This window comes from Phymastichus coffea, unplaced genomic scaffold, assembly GCF_024137745.1.
Source record: "Phymastichus coffea isolate CEN01 unplaced genomic scaffold, Cenicafe_Pcof_1.1 PCOF00025, whole genome shotgun sequence".
In the NCBI taxonomy this organism is placed as follows: domain Eukaryota; kingdom Metazoa; phylum Arthropoda; class Insecta; order Hymenoptera; family Eulophidae; genus Phymastichus; species Phymastichus coffea.
In genome coordinates, this window is record NW_026706836.1 from 3,447,292 (window position 1) to 3,475,207 (window position 27,916).

At 34.5% G+C, this 27,916-nt stretch overlaps 1 protein-coding gene across 3 annotated transcripts in view; it reads left to right on the top strand.

Annotated features, from left to right (window-relative positions):
* The window catches only part of LOC131675566 (troponin C-like), a 667,249-nt gene that overhangs the window by 140,791 nt on the left and 498,542 nt on the right, over nt 1-27,916 (top strand). Inside the window, exon 1 of one of the 3 annotated variants that reach the window (XM_058954584.1) lies at nt 4,511-4,650. The exons of 1 other annotated variant lie outside the window; for it this stretch is intronic. In XM_058954584.1, coding sequence (XP_058810567.1) covers nt 4,648-4,650 — 3 coding nt within the window. In that variant the 5' untranslated portion in view covers nt 4,511-4,647. Of the gene's footprint in view, nt 1-4,510; nt 4,651-15,754; nt 15,774-27,916 lie in introns of those variants that run through there. One more of the 3 variants, XM_058954586.1, reaches the window with a different exon arrangement.

Consider the following 27,916-nt stretch of genomic DNA (forward strand, 5'->3'; position numbering starts at 1 on the left):
GCTAGTCATCATCGAGACATCCAAGATAAAAATACAATGCTCGGCGAACTACTCAAACGCAGTACGAATTACCCTTCTGACACGCCACCACGAGTAGCACCGCTCCTGCTCCGTAGAAACTATAACATCTTCCTAACCACATTAATAAACATTTTTGACCAAATAGACAATTGGGAATGGATTGAGCTTTTTAATAAAATCGCTGTCAACGCTAGACAAAAATTTAAAAAAAAAAAACAACTCTTCGAGCTAACACCAGCAAAATACCCCTACCCAGAGTACTTTTCATCAGTCTACTAACTACCGTTATATGCCAAAACCAGCCAACTACAAAGCAATATGATAGTCAACCTGGAATCGCTTTTGAAAAAGGATCTACCATACGATTTATTAAAGAAAAATGGAATATTATGACCGCTCTTGACATCAACTTGATGCTTAACTCTCATTACAATTTCACCCAAACACTGGAAAAAATATCTGTAGCTTGCAACACAATCGAGATAAACTATTTCATAAAAAGTTCTATATACTCTTACACAGCCTACGAAGAAACAAAAAAACTCCAACACATCAACGAAGCAGTCAGCACCTCTCTCAACGCGCACGCTTTTGATACACTCAACGGGGGGCGGGATGCCCTAGCATCACCAGACAGCCTCTTACTCGAACATGCCGATAAGGCCCTTGAAGATGTTTTGTATTTGCGCGAGAGTAATTTGACCGAACAAATGGGCGAGTATGACTTATCTTATATTACCGAAAATAATTTATAATCAGAAACAAATCTTTTGTTTTTTAGAAAAACTCGCGCAGATTTCATTACTAGCGCAATGAGCCCAGTATATAATTCTACACACATTAGCCTTATTTTAGCCGAAATTAACGACATGTTACATAAATTTATTTACATATCAACTGAAGTACGTCAACTCCTGCAAAACAAACAATTTTCTTTCAATCCGCAATTTTTGCTAAACGCGATAAAAACTATCAAGGCAATTACTAATTCAAAGTTGCCAGTACATATGTCAAAAATCAATATCATAACACTACAACAAATTGCAGAAGTTAACGTAGTTTACTTTCGTTAGAACATCATTGTCGAAGTAATTTTTCCCCTTGTCGCAAGCAGCAATAAGCAGAATTTCAAATTATATTCACTACCAGTATTTCAGTATCTTAACAAAACTAACCGAGTCGCTAAGTTCATTAGACCACAAAGAGATTACCTGACTGTGACAGAGGGAGAAACTACCCATGCCTTTGTAAGCAAGAATTTAATTGATAACGAGTGTAAACGTATTTTTTCCTTCTATCTGTGCCCGCGCCGACTATACGCAAGGCAAACAATAATTCCTGCGAGTTTAGTCTGTTAACATCACCGGAAGAGTCAAATCTTTTATGTATTTTACCAACTTGAAACTAGCTCCGAAACTGACTACTATCTTATACCGACGTTACAAAATAACGTTTTGCTATACTCAGTGACTCTCAATACTTCCTTTGATGTGAATTATAACGGCGTAGTACAACCCTTTCCTTTGAATGGCACTTGATTAATATAGATTCCCCAGCTGTGCGAACTTAGAACAAACCACCATATTTATTTAGGGGCTAAGAAAAAACTAAAGGCGGAAAAGTTTGTAATTCCGAAAATCTCTCTAATAACTACAAACAAAATAGTAATAAAAAGCCCAAAAATAAATAATAATCAGAACAGATACGAACACTCGGACCGAGCGAAATTATTACACGCGTATTTAGCGTTAGGAGTAACCATTGTAATCGTTACCGCATCCATAATCGCAGTAAGTTGCATACTCTGCACATATAGAGTGTGCAGTGACAAAGACCGCAGGTTCGAAAATATAGCAATGCAAGAACTGAATCAGCCCTTAACTCCTCAAAAAAAATGATCTGCAAATCTGCACAGACATTACTTGACGGAAAATATTTTAGGCTACCAATCAACTACGACACTCTTCACTCCCCACCCATGACCGTGCAAGCAGTCCCACTCCAAGAATCCGAAACAACAGACATTCCTCCAACTCTCCCCACTTTCTAAAATAAAAAAGGGTATAAAAACACTAACACCCCCCCTGTCATGTCAGACACTCCATAAACAGCACAATGAAACGCACAGCAACTACCACACTCGGCCCGACGCACAAAAAGGCCAATAGATCCTGGACGACGGAACAGGTATTAAACAACCGGACGTCGGCAGGAACTATGAATCGACTAATTACAAGATGGGAGAACCGGGAAGCCCAGATGAGCATGCAACATCCTGAGCTGCCACTATTGGGCGACGATGGAGGCTGGAACTACCACCAGCTGACGCAGTATATTTTCCAGGAGGCCCATCACGGACACCTGCACCTAAGATTCCTCTTCGAGGAAACCTATGGAGGAGAGGGGTTTGGACGAGCCCCTTTCAATCCATGCCGTGTGTGCGGACAAGACACCGCACATTGGCAGGGGTGTTTCTTCTGTCGGGCAAACGTCGCAGCCGCTTCAATCGACAAACAAATGGCCATGGAGGCCGAATGTGTCCGGCCCGAACACTTCATGCTCACTAATGCTCCATGCGCCAGATGTATTGGCAAGGAGGTTTTATTGTAGGTTCCAGAGGAATTTGCAGGTTCATCGTTTGCAATTGCTGTAATGCTATCCCAAGTCCTTCCCATTCTTAGAATAATTAAATAATAATAATAATAATAATAACAAAAAAAACAACAAAAAATACATATAATAAGATATAAAAAAGGTGTATATATATAACAAAGATAAACCAACCCAAAACTATTTAACGAAACAATACAAATATGTATGTAGAATGATAAAACACAAAAAAAAATAATAAAAAACTATATATACTCCAATAAAATAGTTATAGTAGCGCTCGGAGAGTGCTAGTCCCTTGCTTTATCAGCAAAGGACTCCGAGGGGTGGGCATGTCACGTCGATACAAAAGAAAAAGTATGTGACGAATTATGATAAGTAAATAACGGGTTATGGTAATAAACCGGGTATCGGTAATTTAATTTCCTATCGTATCAACCCTCCCGGGAACATTTGTAAATCTATCTAGCAGGATAGATTAGTCTAAGCATGTTCTCCATAATATTTCCGCGAATATATTACTCACCGCATATTAATTCGGCGAAAACACAGAAAGGAGCACATCAGCCTATGGTATAAAAAGGCTGGATCGGGATCCGCAAAAGGCAGTTCAGAGCAGTTCAGTTCGCACAGTATACGAGTACGCTTCGCGCAGTACTAATTGGGTTATTTTTAAGTCTCGCTATCCGGCTACTCAGAACCGGAATTATACTCTGATAAGCATTATAAAAATTGTCTTTAAACAATAAATCTTAAATCAAGCGCAAACACCTGAGACTGTTTGTAAAAACATCTTCTGAAATCCGATCCTAACAAGGTAAAAAACTAAGTTATCTACTTAAACACGCTACATATAATAAAGGCGCTATCCCTTTAACCAACCTCTGCTTAACTCCTGACTAAGATCCAACTTTTACCAACGCGACAGTATTTTATACATTATTACGTCTAGCAGTAACATCTCCTCGCTTAAACATAACAATTTTATACTTAGTTTTGTCTTAACTTTTTTCTCAAGTCTCCACTTACAAATTTGGCATAACATAAATAATATACAAATATCAATAAGTTAAATTATATAAATTAGAGTATTTTTTTATATTGAAAAGAAAAACATATATGTAACATTAGATTTCAACTTAGACATAACACAAATACAATAATTTTGATTCTATTTTAGAGTTTGGCACATCTACTTTTCTTGAAAAAATGCAAATAATGAATGTCAAGCTCATGTAATAAAAGTACAATTTATTAAAAATTATTCCTAATTAAATACTTTACCTTTTATAAATTTGTGACCAATTTTTAGATACGATACCAGATACGTATATAGATTTTGCCATATACGGATAAACTATAAAAATATTTCTTCAAATGTTATTAAAGTAAGTTATAATATTCGTGAAATTCTTAATATATTTTATAACATAAAAGTGAATTTCATGAACAATGAATAACAATGACCATATAACTGATTTATTTCATCTATTATAGAATTCATATAAAGAATCGACATTAATTTTGTATTATAAAACCAAAAAATAAGAACTTATTTTCATGGACTTTTTCAGCCATAGGCCTTTTATATTGCAAAGATCAGTATTTAAATTATTGAATTTATAAATTAAGTAAAAGTGATAATTATGAAATCTTCTCAATTTACCGTCACAAATGTGCTATGCGAAAGACATATAGTATATTAATATTTATTCAATCGGATTACGAATTAATTCTGCTCTAATTTTCGTCTTTGAAAGATACTTGTTTTTAATAGCTATGCAGTATTCGCCAAGTATAGCTCGTTTTTCGGACTATTTATATAAATATATCGTTGATTCTTATAATTTAGTGTCAAGCATATCTTTTTAGAATACTGTGGAAATGCAATTTCAATACACGGATATTATATTGAAATCGACTCCAATAACTTCAAGTTAAACCTAGAGTATTTTCTAGTGAATTGTTTAAATTTAAAAATTCAGTTGATCTCTTATAAAAAATATATCACAGAATATGGTAAGTTTACTTCTTAATTTGTATATTGTTAAATAACATTTGATTTATATTGTGAAAACTCCGATAAATATCGGGGTTTCCACTTTCATATATCAAATGCATATTACAGGATATTTTTTGAGAAATGGATTGAAAACCATTCGAAGTCTATGAGAATAATTTTTTTCTCGCTACTTTTCTTGCATAATTTTCACTTGAAGGAAACTAATAGATTTCTTTGAAAGATTCCTCTGTTCCATCTGATTTTAATCAGTTTCAATGCTGAAAATTAGCTTTGACTTTTATACAATTAAATTAACTTCTTTAACTCATACTGCTTAATTGATATCATACATAGTTATTTGTACCGTAATGTATTGCGTCATAATTGATTTTAATGTATGTAGTACTTCAATCTAATTTAGTGAAAACAATATACAAAAATACTCAAATTAGTTGCAATCACAATAGCTACTGAATTGTATTCAATATGGATTCCACTCATAATCTATTAGTTAAATTTACATTATTCCTATTCTGTTACTGAATTAATCTTAATTAACGAATTACTCTAACCTGCCAATCAAGCTAAATATATTTGAATTCTGATTCGAATGTAATATATCGACTTAAATACCAAAATTATCCATAAGCGAAATATTCACTACAATCTGTTATACTTTTAGCGTTCAAATCATTCAATCTAAAATCACTGTTATTTCCAAGATATGGATACAATAAAGAAACAAATAGGTAAAAAAAAATTTGTTCTAGTTTTCTTCTGCCAATTTATATCTTTTTATTTTTAAAGCATTTTTAAGACTCTTACTACTTTTTTTCGTATAACAATTTTTCATTTACAAGTTATGTCAATGTCCAAGTCTTGATAATTTTCACATTCTTGATAGTTCTAATCATTTGGGTTTCTGTTAAATAATCAGATTGATTGTATTTTTGCCCAAAAACTAATTAGGAGATGACTAACGGTAAATTAATATCAATTAAGTATTGATCCAACCTTTTAGAAGTAATAATAGTATGAACTATTGATTGCACATGTTCAAATTTTCATTTACGTCTACTATCTATTTTTTTTAGCACATTATTATTTAGCTTCGAAAATTTTTTTTTAATTCCAACATTACAGTATCTATTCTTAAAATAATTCATTTAGACTTTAAAACCTGTATGTAATTAAATCATTATTAACTAGGTAAATATGAATATCACTTTGACTTATTGATTTGTGTAGCAATTTAATTCGTTTGCGTTATTTTTCTTGTTGTTCTGTTTTAATAAATGCTCAGGAGGTAAGCGAAATTGTTGCCAAAACGTCACTGTATATCGAACTATAGTAAACTTCATTTACTCTCCCACTTTTCTCTTATTAATCTTCATAACTACTAAATGTATACTTAAGGGGTTAGGTCCAGTCATGATTTTCAAAAAATCGATTTTCTTTTTATTACATTTTCTAAAAGTATAACATTTTGAAAGTATTTCCTGAAATTATTAGACCAATCGGACCATTATTCACCGAGATATACAACTTAGAACACACCTACCTCGAGTGCTTAAAAACGTAGAACTTAAAAGTGTCGAACCGACGTTCGTTGGAAAACACTCGAGAGGCCAGAGTTGCTCTGCGACGGAAGAAAATCGCTGCTGGGGCAGCTGATAAGCAAAATGAAGGTACATTGTATAGTTCTGGAATAGATGATACTGTATAGGTATGTAAAAAAAATTTTTATCTGCATGTAAACTATACTCAAAACTTTAAACGCGTTTTTCTCGAAACCACGTTCTCCAAGTCGGTGATCACTGAAACTCGAAAACGGTTATATCGATCCTCTTGAAATTTGAACGACTTATTTTACGTATAATTGTCCTTCGGATGGATGAAGGATTTTTTCGTACGATGAAAGTTTTTTTTTTTTTTACAGCCGAAAAAGTGACGAAAATTTGGGTAAAAAAAAAAATTTGACTTTGAACGTCCGCCATGTTACGAAAAATCAAAATATGACTAAACCCTTCGTCCATCCGGAGCATTAACTGATTTACTAAAGATCCTCGTTCGTTTTTCTTTATTTCAGATGATCCAGACTGCTGCAATCGTGATCACCGCAAAACGTCTTTTTTTTTGGAGTCTCGGCAAATTGACTATATCTCCTAATATTATGGACATTTTGACATAAAAATTTTTCTGTAACTTCTTGAAATGTGTATCTTTAATGTACAAAAAGATTTATTCATGAATAATAAAACCCGTCTTCACAAAAAATGTGCACAAAAAGCGTTTTTTTTAGCCTTACAACTGGACCTAACCCCTTAATATGGAGGGAATTACACAGATATCAAATGATCATTACAATTATTAATTTCTTCTGCTTCTTCAACATATGGCCCTTTGATTTTGTAATCCTCGGTTTGAGGAATGGTAGCTGTAATATACTAGCTACATTTGTAGTGCAAGTCATTAGTTGTTGATTACACTGTAAGGACACAGATGTTTGCTTTTGTTTTCTACGTCGTAGAGTGTTGGTCCTGGGAATCGTTCTTTAGTATATAAATAGTAAGGGTTGCCCAGGTCTCAGAAACATCATAAGATCTGTATGACTTGTTGGACGCAGGAATAATAAAGCCTGGGCTTTTCAAACAAAAAACTTCTTTATTAGTAAGTGTTCTCAGTTAAGCGCGCGAACTAGAAGTGCCGCGCATGGCACGAGTGCACCCGCTCGCTCACGCCAGCGTATGCGCACACAACACGTTATATGTACATGCAAGCTTCTTCAACATTTTCTTATTTATGTAAAAAGAACGTTTTTAAAACATTTTAAAAACGCAAGATAAGTCCATGCATTTGTTTAGCTTATAGATTGTGCTAATGTTTATAAAACGTTCTTAGAACATTTTGAAAACAATTTTTTCAATACAATTTTTTGCGACTTGAAAATCCAAAAGTTTGTACATTTTCAAAACATATATCGTTAATATATATAATTCAGATGCCCGATAAACCTTGTCTTTTTAATCCTAAGAGGCAGAACATTCAAAAAGGTACCCATGTTGATAGAAGTGAGGGTAGCGTTGGATTAATCCAAGTACACATATCATTGACCATCTAGTGTAATTTGATAGATCAGGTCTTCATCATAACGTAATCTTATTACTGCTAAACGATACTTTTAAAAAAGGTATTGACTATTGTAAAGATAATAAGTTTACTATAAGGTCGTATCAATTCCAGCAATCCAGTAATTCCAAGTCATTTAGCGGTAACCGATAAAAATAAAATAGACTGCTATTGAAATTAATAGTTCCTTTCAAGCTATTAAATGGCTTCTTGCAGGGTTTCATGCACAGTCATCTAGCAAACTTGTCACTTTTACAATGCTTAATACCGATCTGTTTATACAAGTGATATTACTGGTTTATAGCTTTAACTAGGATGATATCCGATACTATTCACATTTCCATTATCATTGGTATCTTTTTGGAGGTTTCCTCTCCAGAGAAAAAATACAATAGGTTATTGAACATTTGCATCATATATTTATGATATTTACAATTTGAATAATACAAAACCTTTTGAGAATGTTTTCAAAACGTTTTCAAAACTTCAAAATCGTTTCAAAAATGTAGTTTTATTTGAGTATTAACAAATTTGTGGATACATCCGACGCTTCTGAAACGTTTTCAAAATGTTTATTCTACCAAAATTTCAAATCGTTTTGAAAACATTTTATGCTATCCGGGTCAAGATGAAAAGAACAGGACACATATTCCACCAAAAATCACGTTAACAATCGGTTAAACAGATTTTATTGCCGGTCCATTGACAATGAAAATAAAAATACAAAAAAAAAAACAAAAATAATGTCCGGCAATAACAGATATCCCACGATGAACATCCGAGGTAGTGCACATACACAGAGATCAACCGCCACGGGTCGGCACGAATGAACTCCACACAGCAGTGAGCTCTCTTTGTCCAACCTCGGAAACTCGGATCGACAGCACCTGCGAAATGTGCATGATGCACCTGTGCATGATTACGACGATAGGGGAGAGAGAGAGAAAGAGAGAGCTCATGTTGTTGTTGCTGTCGCTACTGCTGCCATTACTGCCGTTGCTTCAGGTGCGGCTACCATTACTTCTGCTGTTTTGGCGATTATTGCCCGGAGCATCGGTAGCAGCTGGTAAAATTACGGTGAAGCCAATACGAAAACCTAGACAATCTGACTTGTCAACCTTGATAATGTGTTCTACACAAAAAAGCGTAGCGATCCATGGTGACAACAAAATGCTGGTAATCTTCTTATTACTGTTGTCGGTCCTAGCCATACTATCCTCATCATGGATATGTACGGGTGTGCACTTAATACGGCTGTTGTGTGTGCTTACCATAAAGATATCACAGATAGAGTAGGCATATCATGGCTCGCGTGCAAGTAAGAATGTCCGTTCAATAAAAAGAAAAAGAGACTATCACTTTGGCATTACTGTCTTTGTCTACTGGAGCATCCGCATTAGCCTCATTCGTCTTCACTTGCAAAACAAAACACTTATTTGTGATCATCTTTTTCACGTAATATTTTATTAGATTCATTGAACCAATTAAAATTTACGAAGGATTTTATCTTAAATTTTACAATAATAATGAGAAATAAAATTATAGTCTCGATACTTCATAGTTTACTGTAACGTTTGAGTCTATCTCGCGTTATCAAAACAATAGTTCGGACTCTTTGTATTGAATTCGCAATCGCGTCTCCGAGAAAAGCAAGAAGTTGACACGCGTGTAATCTAAATAATATATGAAAATCTTTCGAGTAGCAAACCACAACTTAATTTCTCAACAGAAAATGTATTTTAGGTAGGAAAATATCTAAGGCTGCTTTTTTCTCATGAGAGAGATAGTCTCATGAGTTGAGCGCTTAGATATTTGTAGGATAGGAGTTTAGCAGGCTAACCACTGAATAAGAAATTTATTTTAGGAAATTGCTGAGCTTTATTTCTCTAACAGTGCTCGCATTGCTAAGCAAGGTAGGATAGTGAGTCCTCTTGCCGCAGCGACGAGCGAATTTATACTTGCGAATTGGGCTCCTTTCTACGCTTGGTAGCCCCTACAACGCTATTTTCGAAATTGATACAAACTTTGCACATGTTTTGTCGCAAAATGGCTCGATCGAAATTGCAATCTTATAATTTAAAAAATCAAATATGAAAAGACGAATTTTTTAACATAAATCGCTTCTCGAGGAAAAATCGCCTTCTAAAGTTATAAGTTATACAATTCAATGATTAAATTACGCCAATTTTACAATAAATTTATGGAAAATTTTTACATGAAAAAATCGCTTGTAATTAGAGGAACGTTATTTAAGTTAAAAATGATTAATGTAGCTGTCTAATTTTGAATGATAATTAAAAAACAGATTTGTAAATTTCTTTTTTAATAATTTAAAAATCAGCAAATTAGTTACAATCATAATCATTAATTTTACAGATACGTACGATCGATTCGCTATCTAACAGTGCAATTTTAATTGTTTAAAAAAATTATAAATTTTTTATTTATTGCTAACTTAGTGAATAATTAGTTATCAAAGTGTCAAATTCTTGCTTTTCTGTTTCAATTCGTCGAGGTTGTAATCGCATACACGAAATAACAAAATAATTGTTTATTGCAAAATAACTAACAATATTAACTTGTAGATTAAATTTGACTAACAAATATCGACATGAAAGTTATAATAATATGAAATTCAGGATCAGCGCATCAAAATTGACTAAAAAATACTTTAGTTTGTTCGAAAAACTTTATAATTGTCGATTTTCTATTGTAAACAATAAATTTTCCCACGGTCGTAACGTCACGCTCCTTATATGGTAATGTTTTCGCAGAGTTGCCCTAACACATTTGCATCTACGTAAGAAAAGCGCCTTTGCTCCATTACCGCTTTTCTTTGATTGTCTTGTGTATGACGGGTTGCTAATTTGCAGAGGGAAATGAGAGACAAATCAGACTGGACCGTTACATTACATAGTGCATATTGTTAATTATTCCGTATGTCGATGTTATAATTCGTAATATTTATAAAAGAAAACTACGTATCAAATAATTAAATGATTAAACAATGCTTAAATATTTTTTTATACACCAAACTAATATACGAACAATAAGGTCGAACCTTTGAGGCAACAAGTTTTTGAAGTACTTTCAATTATAACTCCGAACAATGGCGGCACTGAATTTCGTACAATCGAAATTTTTATCCAAAAAGTATTACGACAGGTAATTGAACATGCTTCATTTCCGTGTTGGTGAACAAGTTTATTTCCTCATATATTCCAAGAAAGGAATGTTTGATGCAGAGTGTGTAGGCCTCTGCAAAAAGTTTGCAGTCGACCACCAACGACATAACGTAGAAATACAAAAGGAAAACAAAATACGAGTAGTCCATATAAAACTACTATATTTCGCTCGCACGATATCCTAGGCCTTTTTAGCTAAAATATTATCAATTTGTTGCTGCAATGTTCTGTGAATTTTCCGAATAGGTAATATCGTGATCTTTACAAGAAGTATCCAGCGGATTTTTTCTAGGATCACTTAGAACCAGATAGTTTTGCAATTTGATTCCTCATCCACAGTATTGATATCCAGGCAAATGAGCTACGAATGGCAAGTTATCGATTATTTTCTTCACTAACCCATTATAAGTCTTTCATTGACGATAAATGATCATACTTCTTTGGAAAGTGAAATCTTAATGATACTAAAAGATATATCAATAACCTTTTTATAGCTTGTGAACTTATTCGTTGTTGAATTGCCAATGTGCAAACAACATGAACTTTAAAAAGTCACCGCTTCAGCTAGAAGTTAGAAATTTTGATGGTGTGGTGAAAAGAGACAAACGAAAAAAAAAAGATATGATGAACTAATACCCGACGGTATACGAGCAGTTTTTTGTGGACCTAGTAACTATAGAAAAAAAACTAACTGTTTGAAAACACTGATCACTCACTTTAATGGCCTTAGATTTGAAAATGTATACGAGGTGTGATCAAAAAGTAAGGTGAATTTTTATTTTTCTCAAAAAATATTTATTTATTCATCAAATTTTATTTTATCTCCTTCAAAGTAATCCCCCTCGGATATAATGCACTTGTACCAACGCTTTTTCCAATCCTCAAAGCATTTCAAAAAATCATTTTTTGTGATCTTGTTTAGTTCATCCTTCGATGCCGTCTTTATCTCCTCAATCGTGGCAAAACGCCGTCCTTTCGTGGGCCTCTTCAGTTTTGGGAACAAGAAGAAGTCACAGGGGGCCAGATCTGGGGAATACGGTGCCTGTGGCATCGTTACTGTGTTGGTTTTAGCCAAAAATTCGCGCACAAGCAACGATGTGTGAGCAGGGGTGTTATCATGGTGCAAAAGCCAATTTTTATTTTTCCACAAATTCGGACGTTTCTGGCGGATTGCTTCGCGCAAATTGCGCATAACTTGCAGGTAATATTCCTTATTTACTGTTCTACCCTATGGCAAGAACTCATGATGCACCACGCCCCTGCAGTCAAAGAAAACTGTAAGCAAAACCTTTACATTTGATCGAACTTGGCGTGCTTTTTTTGGTCTTGGTGATCCAGAATGCCTCCACTGGAACGATTGAGTCTTAGTCTCGACGTCATAACCGTATACCCATATTTCGTCACCTGTTATAACCCTGTTGAGTAAATCTGGATCATCGTTGACGTCATTCAGTATCTCTTGGGCGATGCTCATGCGACATTTCTTTTGGTCGAAATTGAGCAATTTCGGAACAAACTTCGCTGACACACGTCTCATGTCTAAAACACTCGTCAAAATTGATTGGCACGAACCAAATGAGATGCCAATATCATCAGCAATTTCTCTAATGGTAATTCGACGATTTCCCAACACTATTTTCTTCACTTCTTCAACATTCTCATCAGTTGTTGATGTGCTGGGGCGTCCAGAACGAGGTTCGTCGTCGGTGTCTTCTCGGCCTTCTTGGAAGAGTTTATACCACTTGTAAACATTTTTTTGGCTTAAAGTAGACTCACCGTATACCACTTTCAGCATTTCAAGTGTTTTGGAACATTTGATTCCATTTTTCACACAAAATTTAATGCAAACTCTTTGATCCATGTTTTTAGACAGCAGCAAATCGTGGAGCACGCAAAACACTTCTAACCTTGATGCCTCTCACAAACAAACCAAACATACTACAAAGCTGAAATTTGGAACGTATGTTCTAGACGAGTGTACCGACATAACCAAATAAAAAAGTCGAAGATCGAACGGACGTAGCCCACTAAATTTCAAAATTCACCTTACTTTTTGATCACACCTCGTATGTATGTCTCCTCAAAGTTCCTTCACCAAACTATGTATACAGTTTTAAAAGATTTATTAGGGGCAATTGATGGTATACAGTGTCATATGCATTCAGCAAGCATTAGACAGTTGTTTCATAACACAAAACACAATCAAATTTCATCATGATTTTCGATGATATACCCACGGAGAAGCAAGATAACGTAAGAGCATTCTGTTATATGGCAAGACATAAAAATGTGGATAGTTTTTATCTTTGTCAATCATACGCTCGCATTTTAAGAATCTCATTCGAGATAATGTGAATCTGCTAGTTTTGTTTCGGCAAGGTCATGTGAATATTAATTATATTTACAATGACTATGTTAACTCAGACATGTGTTTTGAGAAGTTCAAAGAGATTTGTTTAAAACGTTAGAAGACGATAATCATGGATTCTTAGTTATCAATAGAGATAGACAAATAAATCATGGATGATATAGAAAGAGATTTGATATCTTCGCTATAAATATCGTAGAGTAAGTGGATGATGATTCACTTTAAGAATTACAAGTTTCAATGTGGTTGATTTTGAAAAAAAAGAATATGTTCCAGCAATTATCCGAAGATCGTGATGCTGTTAAACGAAAATATCAACTAATTAAACGCGATGAAGCTGATTTGAAAAAGACATTGAATGAAACTGAATAACCGTTGAAGAACGAGAAGAAAATAACGTTGGTAAAATTTTCAAATTAAGAGTTACTCCTACCGCCTTCAATAAATCTCGCTTCTTCAATAGTACTGCTAGTGAATTTATCTCTACGTTATGACTGCTTCATACTTTGTATAAATCAGCAATATCTGATGATGATGACTATCGGGATGATGAATTCGATGAGTCTCGTGAATCATCTCTCGATACAACTTAAATAAATTTAGACAAAACTACGTCAGATATATCTATCGAAGCAGAGGCAGCTGTTGGATGATTCTATTGGAGGAAACTATGTTCGGATGCTGCATGAATCTCAAAAGAAAAGTTATTAAGACAAGACATTTGGTGTCCGCCTGCAAGAAATGAAGTTGTTGTAAAATAGCTATGATTTGACAACACATAATTCATGCATAAATATAAAGGATAAAAATCAATGAAATACAAAATTTATTTCATATGTATCTAACTGTTATAATAAAAATTTTTTTTACATCAAATAGTTAATACATAGTTATTATATTTTTTGAATGAAGAGAGCTCCAATCTTCGATCTTAACTATGAGGACTTCCATTTTAAAACCAACACTTATGAATTCGTTAAAACAAGTTTAAACCTCTTTTACGTTATGTTTATGCTATTATCTCGAAGGCGGCTCTCAAATTCGCGCGAATTTTCTTTGGCAGTGTCAGATTTGAAAAATAAGTAACTGAGGTTATCGCATCTTTCAACGGATATATCCTCGTCCTATTCTTCTACTTCCACTAAATAGTCATCCTTTAACCTTTAAAATAATCGTTTACCAGACTCAAATAAGTACCGTCTTGTTATAACTATAGTTGTAATGATGTGTTATCCACGTCTGTGCTTCATAATGATTTAACCTATGAAGAGAATTTTCTATTTATATTTTCTTTGATTATTGTGTGATCAGTCAACATCCAGTTCGATACCATCGTGAGCATATTGTAATTAAACTAATTAAAGCGAAGAGATAAATAAAAATAAAATGCATTGTAGAAAATTACAACTCACGCGTTTGCGAGGAGCACCGACTACGTTCACTCCCGGTCAGGTACTTTTATCCTCTCTCCCTCGAACAAAATTGTTTAAACTTTGAAACTGTCCATCTTTGATGCACTGTAACGTCTGGACGGAGACGCATTTGAAAGGTCTTTTCAAGAGCCCTCAAATGGTGTAAATCATGAATATATAAGCAAATGTTTTTTGCTTTTGTTTACAAACGATAATTCAAGGCTGAAAATTCTGAAAATTCTTGTCTATCTCTGATCCCTTGCGCAACTTTAAAAAAAAATCACAACAATTTTGTAGCATGGCATTTTGTTGCTCATTCGAAACCCTATCGAAACCGATAAATAAAGAAATATTTTTATCAAATATTACGCCGGTATTAACTGTTTCCTAAAAATTTTGCATTTTACTCGAACTTTTTATATTTCCGTATATTCAAATGATAGAAAACATTGTATATGAGAAAAAATCCTACTCAATCTAAGTTATTAATCACAACATCATATTCTGATGGATTATCTTAATCTCCAAAAAAACTACACTTGAACTATCTTTTAAAAAATTATTACCTCAACCTTCCAAAAAATCTCCATCAAAACAGTGTCTCAAAGAAAATCAATCCTCCCAAAAAATAGTCCTGCTAACATACCAAGTTTCTCAAATTCCAACTACATGTACGTATGAGATTATTATACCTACCCATCTCTTCCATCCTTATGCACTGCACTGGCGAGGATTATTTTTTTTTGTGAGTGCTGGAAATAAAAGCAACTATTATGGAAATATAAGTATAAAAATTCCGCGCAAAGAAAAAAAGTATTTTTTCACTTCAATGCTAATTATTTGTATGGATTTGCAGTGACACAATGTTTACCACAAGATGACTTAGAATAAGAAGAAAATTTTGATAACATTGACTTTCTACAAGTTGAAAATGATGCTCCAGCAGCTTATTTTTTAGAAATTGATTTGGACTATCATTAATCGATATACGATGAGCATAACGATTATCTTTTTTAACCAAAGTATATAAAAATACCTGGTTCTAAGTAAGAAAAATTATATGTTTCTTTCATGAATAATATAAATTATATGATATATTATCGAGCTCTCAAACCACCTGCTAATCATGGACTCAAGCTTGTAAAATTTTCTAGGATATTAAAATTTCATAATCTGCATGGTTAAAGTCGTACATTGATCTAAAAAGTAAAATGTGAACAAAAGCTCAAACGAATTTCAAATAAATATTTTCAAGCTTAAAAATAAAAGTATATATGGTAAAACTAGGAAACATTCGCAACATATTGGGGTGAAACTTTTAAGAAAGTAGAGTGGACGATATGATGTTAAAGTTTCTGTATCAAAGTCAAATTTCCATAATAAATCAATATTTAATGAAGACTTGGTAACTGTTTAGTCACGTAAAATTGAAGTATATTTGAATAATCTAACTTATGAAAGTAGATAAGCAATGTATGTTCTGGGACACAAAGGAGCCGTCAAAGGATGCCGCCAATGTATAAGGATACGTGTATGTTCTGGGACACAAAGGAGTCGCCCGATGAAGGTGTAAAAGTAGTGACACCTTTTAATTTATGGTCAGAACCCATGCTGAATGTCTAAAAGGCATTTCATGTACCTTTGACACCTCCCGCGTGCCAGTGGGCCCCTTCGACAGTGCCCCCCCCCCCACCAACCCACAGAGGTTGTTAAGGTAGGATGCTGTAGAAGTCGGTAGGGTGTTTGGTAAACTATATGATGGTCTTTCTCTCTCTCTCTCTCTCTCTCCCTCTCTCCCTCTCTCCCTCTCTCTCCCTCTCTCTCTCCCTCTCTCTCTCTCGCTCTCCTTCGATAGTAGGGCGCTATGGGGCCCCTTCGACAGAGTGAGACCCCATGCTCAGTATCTAAAAGGCATTTGATGTACCTTTGACACCTCCCGCTGAGTACCTAAAAGGTAATCGATGTAGCTTATGCATTGAAGATGCGGCGTCAATGCATAAAGTATATGCGTATGTCCTGAGACAGAAGCCAGTGGGCCCTTCGACAGTGCCCCCCCCCCCCATTCACCCACTCTCCCTTCCCACCTACAGAGGTTGTTAAGGTAGGTTGCTGTAGAAGTCTTTGCTAAGAGTCTAAAGCACAACCGATGTTCCTTTTTAAATGAAGATGCGTTCTAGCAGCGTGCACTATCCTTTTTCAGGGCTACATATAATTTTTTTTTAAGTTAGCCTTGTTTAGTTGCGTTAACATCCTCCAACATGCTAAGCGTCTAAAGCGAAGTCAATGTTCTTCTTCCTTTAAAGATTTTCATCAATTTGACTAGAGTTTCTTTTGGAGAGTAGGAATCATCCTGATCTTTCCGAAAATCTTTTCCGGAGTCAATCGTTCGGTAGTGCTCAAGAAGTATACATCGACGAAGCATTTAGTATTTTTTAGTAACTATTCTTTGCTTTTTATAAAAAAATTAAAATGGATAGTGAACAAATAACAAGTACAATAAATGCCATGATTATTTTCATGGTTAATGTAAGTATTTTATGTATATGAGCAATTCCACAGAAATGGGACTATTTGATTTTTTTTTTTGATTTTCATTTTTGAAAGCACATCTCCAAAAATTTGTTCTAGGATATGTTTTGACATGTAGAATAAGAATATATTCGCGTTACTCACTTTTTGTTGAGGCACAGGTGTTTTTTTTGCGTAAAAAAAAAATTTCATTAAAAAAAAAAATTTGTAACATATTTTGACTGCAAGTTTATTGATAAATGTTTTAAACATATGAGTAACAATTACAAAGTCATATTGCTAATATTTTAGCAGAGTCTTTTTTTTGAATTTGAAGTCCTCAATTCAGTTGTACACTTACGTTTACTTGACACAGCTGTTGGTGATTTGATATTTTGACTTTCAGCTACGGTCTGGCAACCAACTTGCGAACGTGTGCGTCGAGTGTTGTCTTCTTGATAAATTACAGTACTGCTGAAGATTATATATAACAACATGAAATATCTTAAAAGCAGTGGAATTAATAAAAATATATCATATTATTATGATGCTTACTTGTGTTGTGTGGATGAATTAGTAATTTTATTTGCTAATCGACGCTCCTGTAATTTTTTCCTTTTATTTTCTCGGAGAATTTTTTTATTCAGTCTTTTTTCTCTCATTTGATCTCTTTTTTGTTGTAGCCTAAGGCTGGTAGAGTTTGATGTGGGCTTACTCATGATTATTCAAAAAAGTTTACTTTAATACAAAAGAAAAACAAAAATTACTTCAAAGAAAAGAAACACATTTTGGCGACGTAACGTGTTTGATTGACACGTCTAGACTGATAACATTAGTTACGCTCTGTGTTATACATGGAACTTACGCTCATATAATAAACAGAAGCTTAGAGACACATTACTTTTATATCACAACATTACTTTCATTACACTAGAGTATAGACAAACGCAAATAGTGTGTAAATCACAAATTCTATAAAATTTCATTTTGCCTCAACTATTTTGTTTATCAATTAATACGCTTTTATTATATCAATTGTTTATGTGCCAATGTTTTTTTGATGTCTTGATGTTCCTAGAGGCGATAACGCTATGTTCTATAAATAAATTTTCAATATTTGAAGTGTGCCATTGTAAAAACCACTTTTTTTTTTCGAGTTACGCGACTTCTTCGTCTACTCTAACGATCCTCACGTCTGCTAGTGTATGAGCACACATCTCCAATATAGCTTCTTCTCTTCGTTTTTCACTGTAGAATACGATGCACACATCAGTGAACCATAAAATTGATGGAACAGACCTCAAAAAGTCGAAAAACCAAAAAAAGAAAATTTCTGAAAAAGTTGGCGACACAACTTCAAGTGCCTCCCACGCCTTCGATATTCGTGGCACATATTCGGGATATTGATATTCGTATTCAGCGTTGTAAAATGAAATAGAAACGACTATTTCCATACATTATTTTATAGGGAACGATGTCTAAATACAATCGAAAAGAAACAAAAATTGGCGGCGACATCGTAATTTTTCGATAATTTTGTAACTTTTTTGTGCATTTCCGTTGCATAGGGTATGAAAAATAAAATTAATGGGTTCAGAATTTTTTGTACAGCTTCTATGTAGTATGTTACTTCAAAAGATAGGTGCAAGAATTTTTATACTATGTACAATTTAAAGAAAATGATTGGCGACAAGGGGAGGCCCATTTCTGTGGAATTGCTCATATATTGTATTAATTATTTAAGATAGTTTTTATAATAAATTTTTTGTTTTTTTAGACTCCTCCGATCCTGCTAGCTAGTTTACCAACTAGCATATTTTATTGTTTATTAATTGCGATTTTAAGAGTGGTAAGTATTTTTTATATAATATCAAATATATTTATTTTTAATCTTTTTATTTTTTCTTTTCAGCTAAATATAATCGTGACGGAGCTGTCGCATAGTCGACATATTTAACATTTAGTAGCAGTAGTTATAAAGGTATGTATATAAATAATTGTATTTAAATAAGTATATTTAAATAAGTATATATATTTTTTTCTTAGTTGCAGAGCGATGTTGAGAGGATAGAAAGGGCTGCGGCCGAAAGAGCTGCGGCCGAAAGAGCTGCAGCCGAAAAAGCTGCAGCCGAAAAAGCTGCAGCTGAAAGGGTCGCAACTGAGAGGGCCGCTAAGCTCGAAAGGGCCGCAAGCGAGAGGGCCGCTGAGCTCGAAAGGGCCGCGGCTGAAAGGACAGCAAAGGCTGCAAAATATTCAGCTGAAAGGGCTGAAAGGGCTGCTAAAGCTGCGGCCGAGAAGATGGCGAGGGCTGCAGAGTCTGCAGCCGAAAAGGCTGCGAGGGCTGCGAGCGAAACAACAGCCGTAAAAGCAGCCAAAAAAAGATGTGTAAACGCTGTTCCGTTAGCAGCGTTTACATCTCGTCCACCAAAGAAGAAATTTCTTAAGGTAAGATTATTTATTATTATAGATAAATACATTTTTTATTTAGTAACTAAATTTCTAAAAATGAATATTATTTTTTAGATGAATGTTGCTACTGATGCTGTGGATAGACACCCCATGAGTAGCATCGAAAATGCTCTTCCACCGGCAGTCATCGCTACCAGCAGCAGCAGCAGCAGCAGCATGATTTTACCTACCACGAGCACACAGAAAGTGGTACCTAAGGTAATCTATTAAAATAATCCCTAAAATCTATTAAAATAATCCCGGACCCTAGTGTATTTTCTTGTTTTAACAGGAAACCTACACGACCTACCAAACCATGTGGTAGGAAATATAATTAAAAAAATAAAAAATTTTTGTAATTTAATTAAATTTAATATAATTTAATAAAATTAAATAAATTGATTTAAATTTAAAAAAAAATATCTCTCTTTCTCTCTCCCTTCCTCTCTCACTCTCCTTCAACAGTAAACATGCTTACTAGATGCATGTCCTAGGAGAGGGGGTAGCATCTCTAGCTGCTTGCTAGCAGCGTACACCGTATAGCCTTTGGAGAGGGGGTAGCGTCTCTAGCTGCTTGCTAGGAGCGTGCGCCGTATAGCCCTTGAAGAGGGGGATAACGTATCTAGCTTGCTAGACGCATACGCTGTATAGTGTGGATGCTGCTCTCTCTCTCTCTCTCTCGCTCTCCTTTAATAGTAGGGTATTTGGGCCCTTGGAGAGAGGGTAGCATTGAGCTTGGCAAGCTATATGCTGCTCTCTCTCTTTCTCTAAGTAAGCGCTATAATATTTTCATTAGATTTCGGGAACCTTTCAACCTCACAGTTGATTTTATTCGAATATTAATTAATAAAACTTATAGAATTTTCGTTTAATTATTAATTTATTGTTCATTCAACTATACATTAAATATAATACAGTCTGTCTATAATCTTTATTTTCTGTAGGTGATATCGCTATATTGAAATATTGAGTTGAATTTTTATATGTAATATTGTCAACTTCATCAATACCTTTCATTTCAGATTGCTTCAGTCTAGCTTTTATCCATAAAAACAATCTTTGTGCATTTGTAACGGCACATACAAAGTTAGCTGGTTTATTGGAATAATATATACATATTGTTTATAATGGGTAAGGTAATGCGCTCATTGGTGGACATCTCATCTCGCTTTCAAGTTCTAAAATTTTTCTAAAAAGGGAAAAAAATTTTTAATTAATAATGATTTTAATTTCTAACAAAAAAATAAATAAATAAAAATACTTACTTTTCAGGTAAAATTTTTTGTAACCATTGTTTCTTTTTTAATCCTTTTACATAAATATTTCTAGAATTATTTAAATGATTGTTTAGTACACGTGCTAAATTTTTATATGGAATAAGACCGGATCTCCATAATAAACCATAATGACACATTTCTAAGAAATGATTCACTTTTCGACCCTTGGAAGGAAGTTGAAACCAATGATATAGTGGTTCGAAGAAAAACACAGTTGGAACAGTATATACATCTAATGGTAGATATGCGAGTTCTTTACAAACAAAAGTCTCGTTTAAACTTTGAAAGCCTTAAAAATCTATTACGAAATCCATTTGAAAATATGCTGAAGTTAATGTGAACTCTACTAGTTCCCAAAACCGTTATAAGAGTAGAGGCACGTGTTAGTTCTATATAAAGCCTATACCTCACTATTCGAAAGTAGAGGGCGCCGTAGTCACCATACCTCACCAATCGAAAGTAAAGGGCGTCATATGCAGTATGGTTATAGGTAGTTTTTATTAAATTCCAACAATATATATAATTTATTTTCTTTTTTATTGAAAAGCATTGTATACATTGATTACATAATGTCTTGTTAATTTCAAACTAATTTTTAACATCACCACTAATTGGGTTATATTGTACAATACGATCGTGTAATATTAAGCAGTAGGCTGCAGTATCTTCAGGAAAATCAGTCCGAGTTTCAAATTCTAGGCGAAAATCAACTGGTGCGCTTTTTAATGTTTGATTGTGTTTGGAGCAGTCTATAACAATTAGCGGCACTTTATTAATGAAATCTTTTTTATTGAGTAACGGCTCGTTTTCTTTACCATAATAAGCGTTTTGGAAATTAGTATACATATCGTAGAGAACAGCATACTGATTTTGATTGATATTCAAATTGAGATTTCCATACGGATAGCATTGTGAATTGAGGAATAGCTTCACATTACTAATATTACAATGATCAAAATTACTAGAATTAACACTCGCCGAACTTTTACGTTTAGTTTGAAAAGCTAAAATAACAAAGCGAGGCTTTTCCAATTGATTGGAAGTCTTAACACTCCAAACATGCTTTGATGTACGTGGTAATTTTGGATACTCATACATTTCCCAAGTACGATAACTCATTGTAATTGCACGATCTCGTCCGATCTGATTGAGTAATTTGATTTTTTCTTTGTCTGCAACCATCACATATGGCATCAACCATTCAACCTTAGTTAAAGTAATTTTTGTTTTTTCTGAAGCAGCAGGATTCCCTATTGGAGCAGACAAAATAGCATTCAAATCATCTCTTGATCTTGTGAGAATAAGTTCATGCTTGACATTCACTACAATTTTCCGCTAATCTTCAGCACAGCTCATCAACATACTGAGAGGTATAGTAATATCAAAAAAACCTAGAGCATTACATATTAAAACTTCATTGTTAACACCATTCCATCCGGCATTTTCAGGGATAGAGCTCTGACATGGATTGAGTGAAAGCCAATTTTTCATGAAAGTTGTTAAGCCTACATTTTTCACTCTATCAATTTCAATAGCATTTATTTCATATCGTATTTCCTCGAACAAATAACAGAGGGCGTTGTTGACTAATAAAGTGTTCTCCACTGGCGTAGTACCGTCCGGCTTGGTCAACCAACCAGAAATATGAATCATACTGCGCGATGGAAGCAGAGATAAATCTTGATGTTGAATTGCTATATGAATTTCATCGCTATTATTGAAATATGATAATGAATAAGGCTGATGCGCATAAACTTCATAATGAGCTATAGACTCTTCGAAAGCGACAGCTGAATGAATGTCTAGAATTCCCTCCATATTGTTGTTGTTGTTTTATACAACACACTAATATGCACAATATTTTCTTTCACAATTTTCGACGACTTTCAGTCTCAAGCTTTTCAGGAATTGAATATTCTGAGGTATGAGCGGTCTGATAGCTCGCTGTTGACTGGTTGCTGTTCGACATTTTTGTCTTTTAATATAGCCTTGGCCGCTCTTTATATTATAAATGATATCCATTACTAAGATATGGTCTTTATATGTACTCGCACTGTGATGACTTCTCCTCGAAAGTTAAGTAGGTTTCCGTCTTGATCAATTATACGAATTTGAAAATGATCAATGCTCCTCACAGCGGCTGGAAGGTAAACGACGTGAGAGGGAACTTCTATAATCTTATATCCAGGTGGAACTGCTGGGAAAAATTCATGTATAGTATGTACTTTGCGATCGTTTATGTAAGAGCCTGTAGTAATATTACACTCTACACGTTAAGCATTGACTTTGAGTATAGTGATGGGTAAGTCAGAACTATGTGTTTCGTTTTCAACGAGCGTGCGTTTAGTGAAGCCTAAAATTGATCCAATAGAATCTTCTGGTTCAAAATGTATTTTTTGACTGCACTGAATGACACTATGTAAAGTATTATTATTTGGTTTTAGGCTAAACGATATACCTTTAGGTTCTAATGCGTCTATGAGAAAGCTTTCAATATCTTCTATTTCGTAGCTACCAGTCGGTAAAGTGATAGCTTCTTGACCTTCAATGTAAAATTTATTATAAACAACGTCAATGTTTGGTATTAAATTAAATGTCGATAGCTCAACTAGACCAAGAACGTATTTTTTGTTTGCTATCAATTCGATCGTTGGAAAATAATATGATTCGAGTACGGATGATGTTCCCGAGAGACTCAATGTTAGTGTATTCTCTATGACAGATTCATATCAAATGACAGTCATTTGTCGAATGAGTATTTTTTATACTAGTTGTCTTTTCTATAGTTTGTTTAAAAGAAATTTGAGACAAAGATGGCCGTAATTATATGTATTAAAATCTTGATATCTAATATAATTATACATGATTCTATTAACGTTGAGATAAAGCAATAGATCTATAGGCGGCTGTAGATTACCAAAACTATCAAAATACATAACCTCATCGCCTTTTTTTTTATATGCTACCCAATGTGTACCTGGCCCCCGTTTATTATCCAAATTTACAATAGCTGTCTCTTGATATCGAGGCCCATCGGTCGGTAGAGCATCACGCATAAAAACACCTCGAAAATTTGCAATTTTTAGTATTTTAGCATATTTTCTTATATCATGATCTGTCAGTGCTCGATTAGGTAAAGTTATTTCGAGCTTTTTTTTTTAAACCTTTTTCACTTGAATATGGTTTCAGATGAAGACCATAAACTTTACGATGTGGTTTCAAATAAAGTCCTTTACCAATAGCAATAGCTTCCATAGTTTTATTGTGTCTATGAGCTTCTTTCAATTAATTTTGAGCGGCCTTAGCACTGTTAACGGCTTTTGCTATTGAAGCAGCTCCTCCAGCTAAAGCTCCAGTGGCGCTCAAAGCGGCAAATATTGGAATTAAAAAATGAAGAGCTCCACCACTTTACTAGGAATTGGTAGAATACGAGGAATATTTATTTTTCTTCTTCCTCCAGCCTTCTTCACAGCTTCTTTAGCGCCTTTTATAGCCGAACGAATTACAAAGAGTGATTTATTACTAGGTACAACACTTCTTGAGGCAGTGTTAATAATTTTTGTCAATGCAATTGATAGATTTTTACTTTTTACATGTGTCTTTCGTCGCTGTCGTTGTTGATGGCGATTTTTTAATCCCTTACCTCGTTTCTTTTCTCGTTTTAAAATTTTAACATCCATACCAAGTTTACTTTTAACTTTCATTATGTTAGCTACAGAAAACGCAGCAACTTTCTCAACAAAACTACTATCTTTCGCTTGCACTCTATCCCAGGCTTGTCTAGCTAGAATTTTGTCGGCTTCGTTTCTCGCCTCAATGTTCTCTCGATTTTGAGAATAAGCAATATCGTGATCTTTACAAGCAGCGTCTAGCGGATTTTTTCCAGGATCACCACAAACAAGTCGTTTTTTCAATTTAGTTCCCGGCCCACAATACTGATAACCAGGCACATGAGCTTCGAATGGTAAGTTATTAACGATCTTATTCACTAAGCCAGCACCACCAGTCTTTCTTTTGTAACAAATGATCATACCTCATCAGAAGACAAAGTCTTAATGAAACTAAAAAATATATAAACAGTCTTTTTATAGTTAGTTTCGTCGTTCGATCGGTGATTAGAAAACAATATGGACTTCAAAGAGCAACCACTTAAGTTGCAAGTCATAAATTTTGATAATGTGGTTGAGACGGAAAAACGAGAAAAAAGACATGGTGAACTACTGCCTGACAGTATACGAGCAGTTTTCTGTGGTCCTAGTAACTATGGGAAAACTAACTGTTTGCTAACACTAATGAAACATCCTAATGGACTTAGACTTGAAAACATTTATGTTTATTCAAAGTCCCTCAATTAACCAAAGTATAAGTTTTTAAAAGATTTATTGGAACCGATTGATGATATACAGTATTATGCATTCAGCGAGCATGAGGCAGTTGTTTCACCGGATAAAGCTAATCCAAATTCCATCATGATTTTTGAAGATATAGCCACTGAAAAGCAGGACAACGTGAGAGCATTCTTCTGTATGGGAAGACATAAAAAAGTAGATAGTTTCTATGTCTGTCAATCATACGCTCGCATACCGAAGCATCTCATTCGAGATAATGTGAATTTACTAGATTTGTTTCGACAAGATGACGTGAATATTAAACATATTTACAACGATCATGTTAACTCAGATATGACTTTTGAGAAGTTTAAAGCAATTTGTTCAAAATGTTGGAGAGACGATAATCATGGATTTATAGTTATTGATAGAGATAGACCAATCAATCATGGACGGTATAGAAAAGGATTCGATTCTTTTGCTATAAATATAGCGGAGTGAACGAATGAAGATTATTTAACTTTAGAAATTGTCAGCGGCAACATGGCTAATTTTGAAAAAGAAAAGAAGATGCTCGAGCAATTATCTGAGGCTCGTGATACCATCAGACATAAGTATCAACTAAGAAAACGTGACAAAGCTGATTTAGAAAATACATTGAATGAAACTTTTAAACCTATGGTTGATCCATTGAAGAAACTTGTGGAGGTAGCTATCGATAAAACTAACGATAATACTGAACAGGAAACGAACAAGGAGAAGAAAATTACGTTCGATAAAGTTTTCAAGTCAAAAACAACAGCTGACACTCCCTATAAATCTCGATATTTCAATAGTACTGTTAATGACTTAAATTCAACATTACATCCGCTTGATTCTACGTTTGAATCCGCTATGTCTATTACTGATGATGGTGATGAAGACGAATTTAGTAAGACTAGTGAATCAACACTTGATAGAACTGCAATAAATTTAGACAATGTTAGTTCAAATGTAACTACAAAACAACAAAAACAGCTATTAGATGACTCGATTGTAGGAAACTATATTCGACTATTGCATGAACCGCAACAGAAAAGTAATTTAGACAAGACATTTGGCGTTCGCTTGCATGAAAATACATATGTCATATGCAATTCTCCAATTTCTTTCCAAAACGATAATGTGACTGTGAATGTTAAAGCATTCAGCAAGACGCCTGGATTAATGGAACTTCTCTTTCGTAAAGAACCTAATTCTAAATTAATCAGTTCATCGGATATTGAAAATTATATAAAAATTCTTGAAATCACTAACGCTCATCGTAAGAGATATGAAACAAATGGAGAATATCGCAATAAGCGTGTAAATAAATTCAAAAAGTATATTGGTCCAAATTTATCTTTAAGTGGTAGTGCTAAGAAGCGAAAATTGACTATTGATGGAAGAGGTCTTTTTCCCAACTATAAAATAGCAAGAAAAGAAACATTATTTGATTATGTATATTGGGATGATCCAAACGAGCTCGTTGATCGATTGAGATTGCTTATCAACGAACAAACCGCTGGTAATCCTAGTCATATTAATGAAATTCATTCAATCATTGAAGAATTACGTGAAGCTGGCTATATACTAAGAGAATCCTAAATATTCCTTAGTAATAAAATGAGTAATGATGTGTTTGGACGTTTATTGAATAAAAAGGAGGGTAATCGAGATCCTCCTGGTGTAGGGTATAATATCACTAAAGACGGACAATACGACGCGAATGACAAAAGAATTTGTATATAGCCGATCCTGAGAAGAGTAACAATGCTGTAAACTTACGAACGTTGCGAAAAACTAGTGAAGCTAACGTTACTACGCTTACGACTACGATAAATGATCTTAGAAAAAAATGATTGAATACAATAAGATCAGAATTACTAATGTATCGAGAAGTGATTAAATAGTTCGAAGATAATAATAATAATAATAATAATAATAATAATAATAATAATAATAATAATAATAATAATAATAATAATAATAATAATAATTCACCGCTGGGGTGGCTCAGGGGTCGATACTGGGACCCGACTTTTGGAATGGTCTATACGATAGTCTGCTTCGGCTTGGGATGCCACTCTGAGTGACCCTCGTCGTCTACGCTGATGACGTGGCGGCGGTGATCACGGAGAGATCTCCCGAGCTGGCGCAGCTGACGTTGAACCAGACCATGAGACGAGTTAGACGATGGATGACAGAACACGGACTGCAACTCGCAACAGAAAAGACGAAACTTATGCTTCTCACGAGAAGACGCATACAGACTATACTACCCATGAGAGTGGGTACATACGAAACGGAGACCAAGGGGGAAGTCAAGTACCTTGGGGTAACCCTCGATATATACGAAGATGACCTTCTGGCCTCACATACAGAAGACAGCTCGAAAAGCGGCAGAGAGGATAGCATCCTTGAGCCGCCTGATGGCAAACACGACGGGACCGAGACCAGGAAAGCGGCGACTGCTAATGGCGACAGCTCACTTGATCCTCTTATACGGCGCGGAAATATGGGCAGATTCCTTGAAGACAAAGAAGTAATGTAAGACAATGACGATGGTACAGAGACAGGGCGCTCTGCGAATCGCTTGCTCCTACCGAA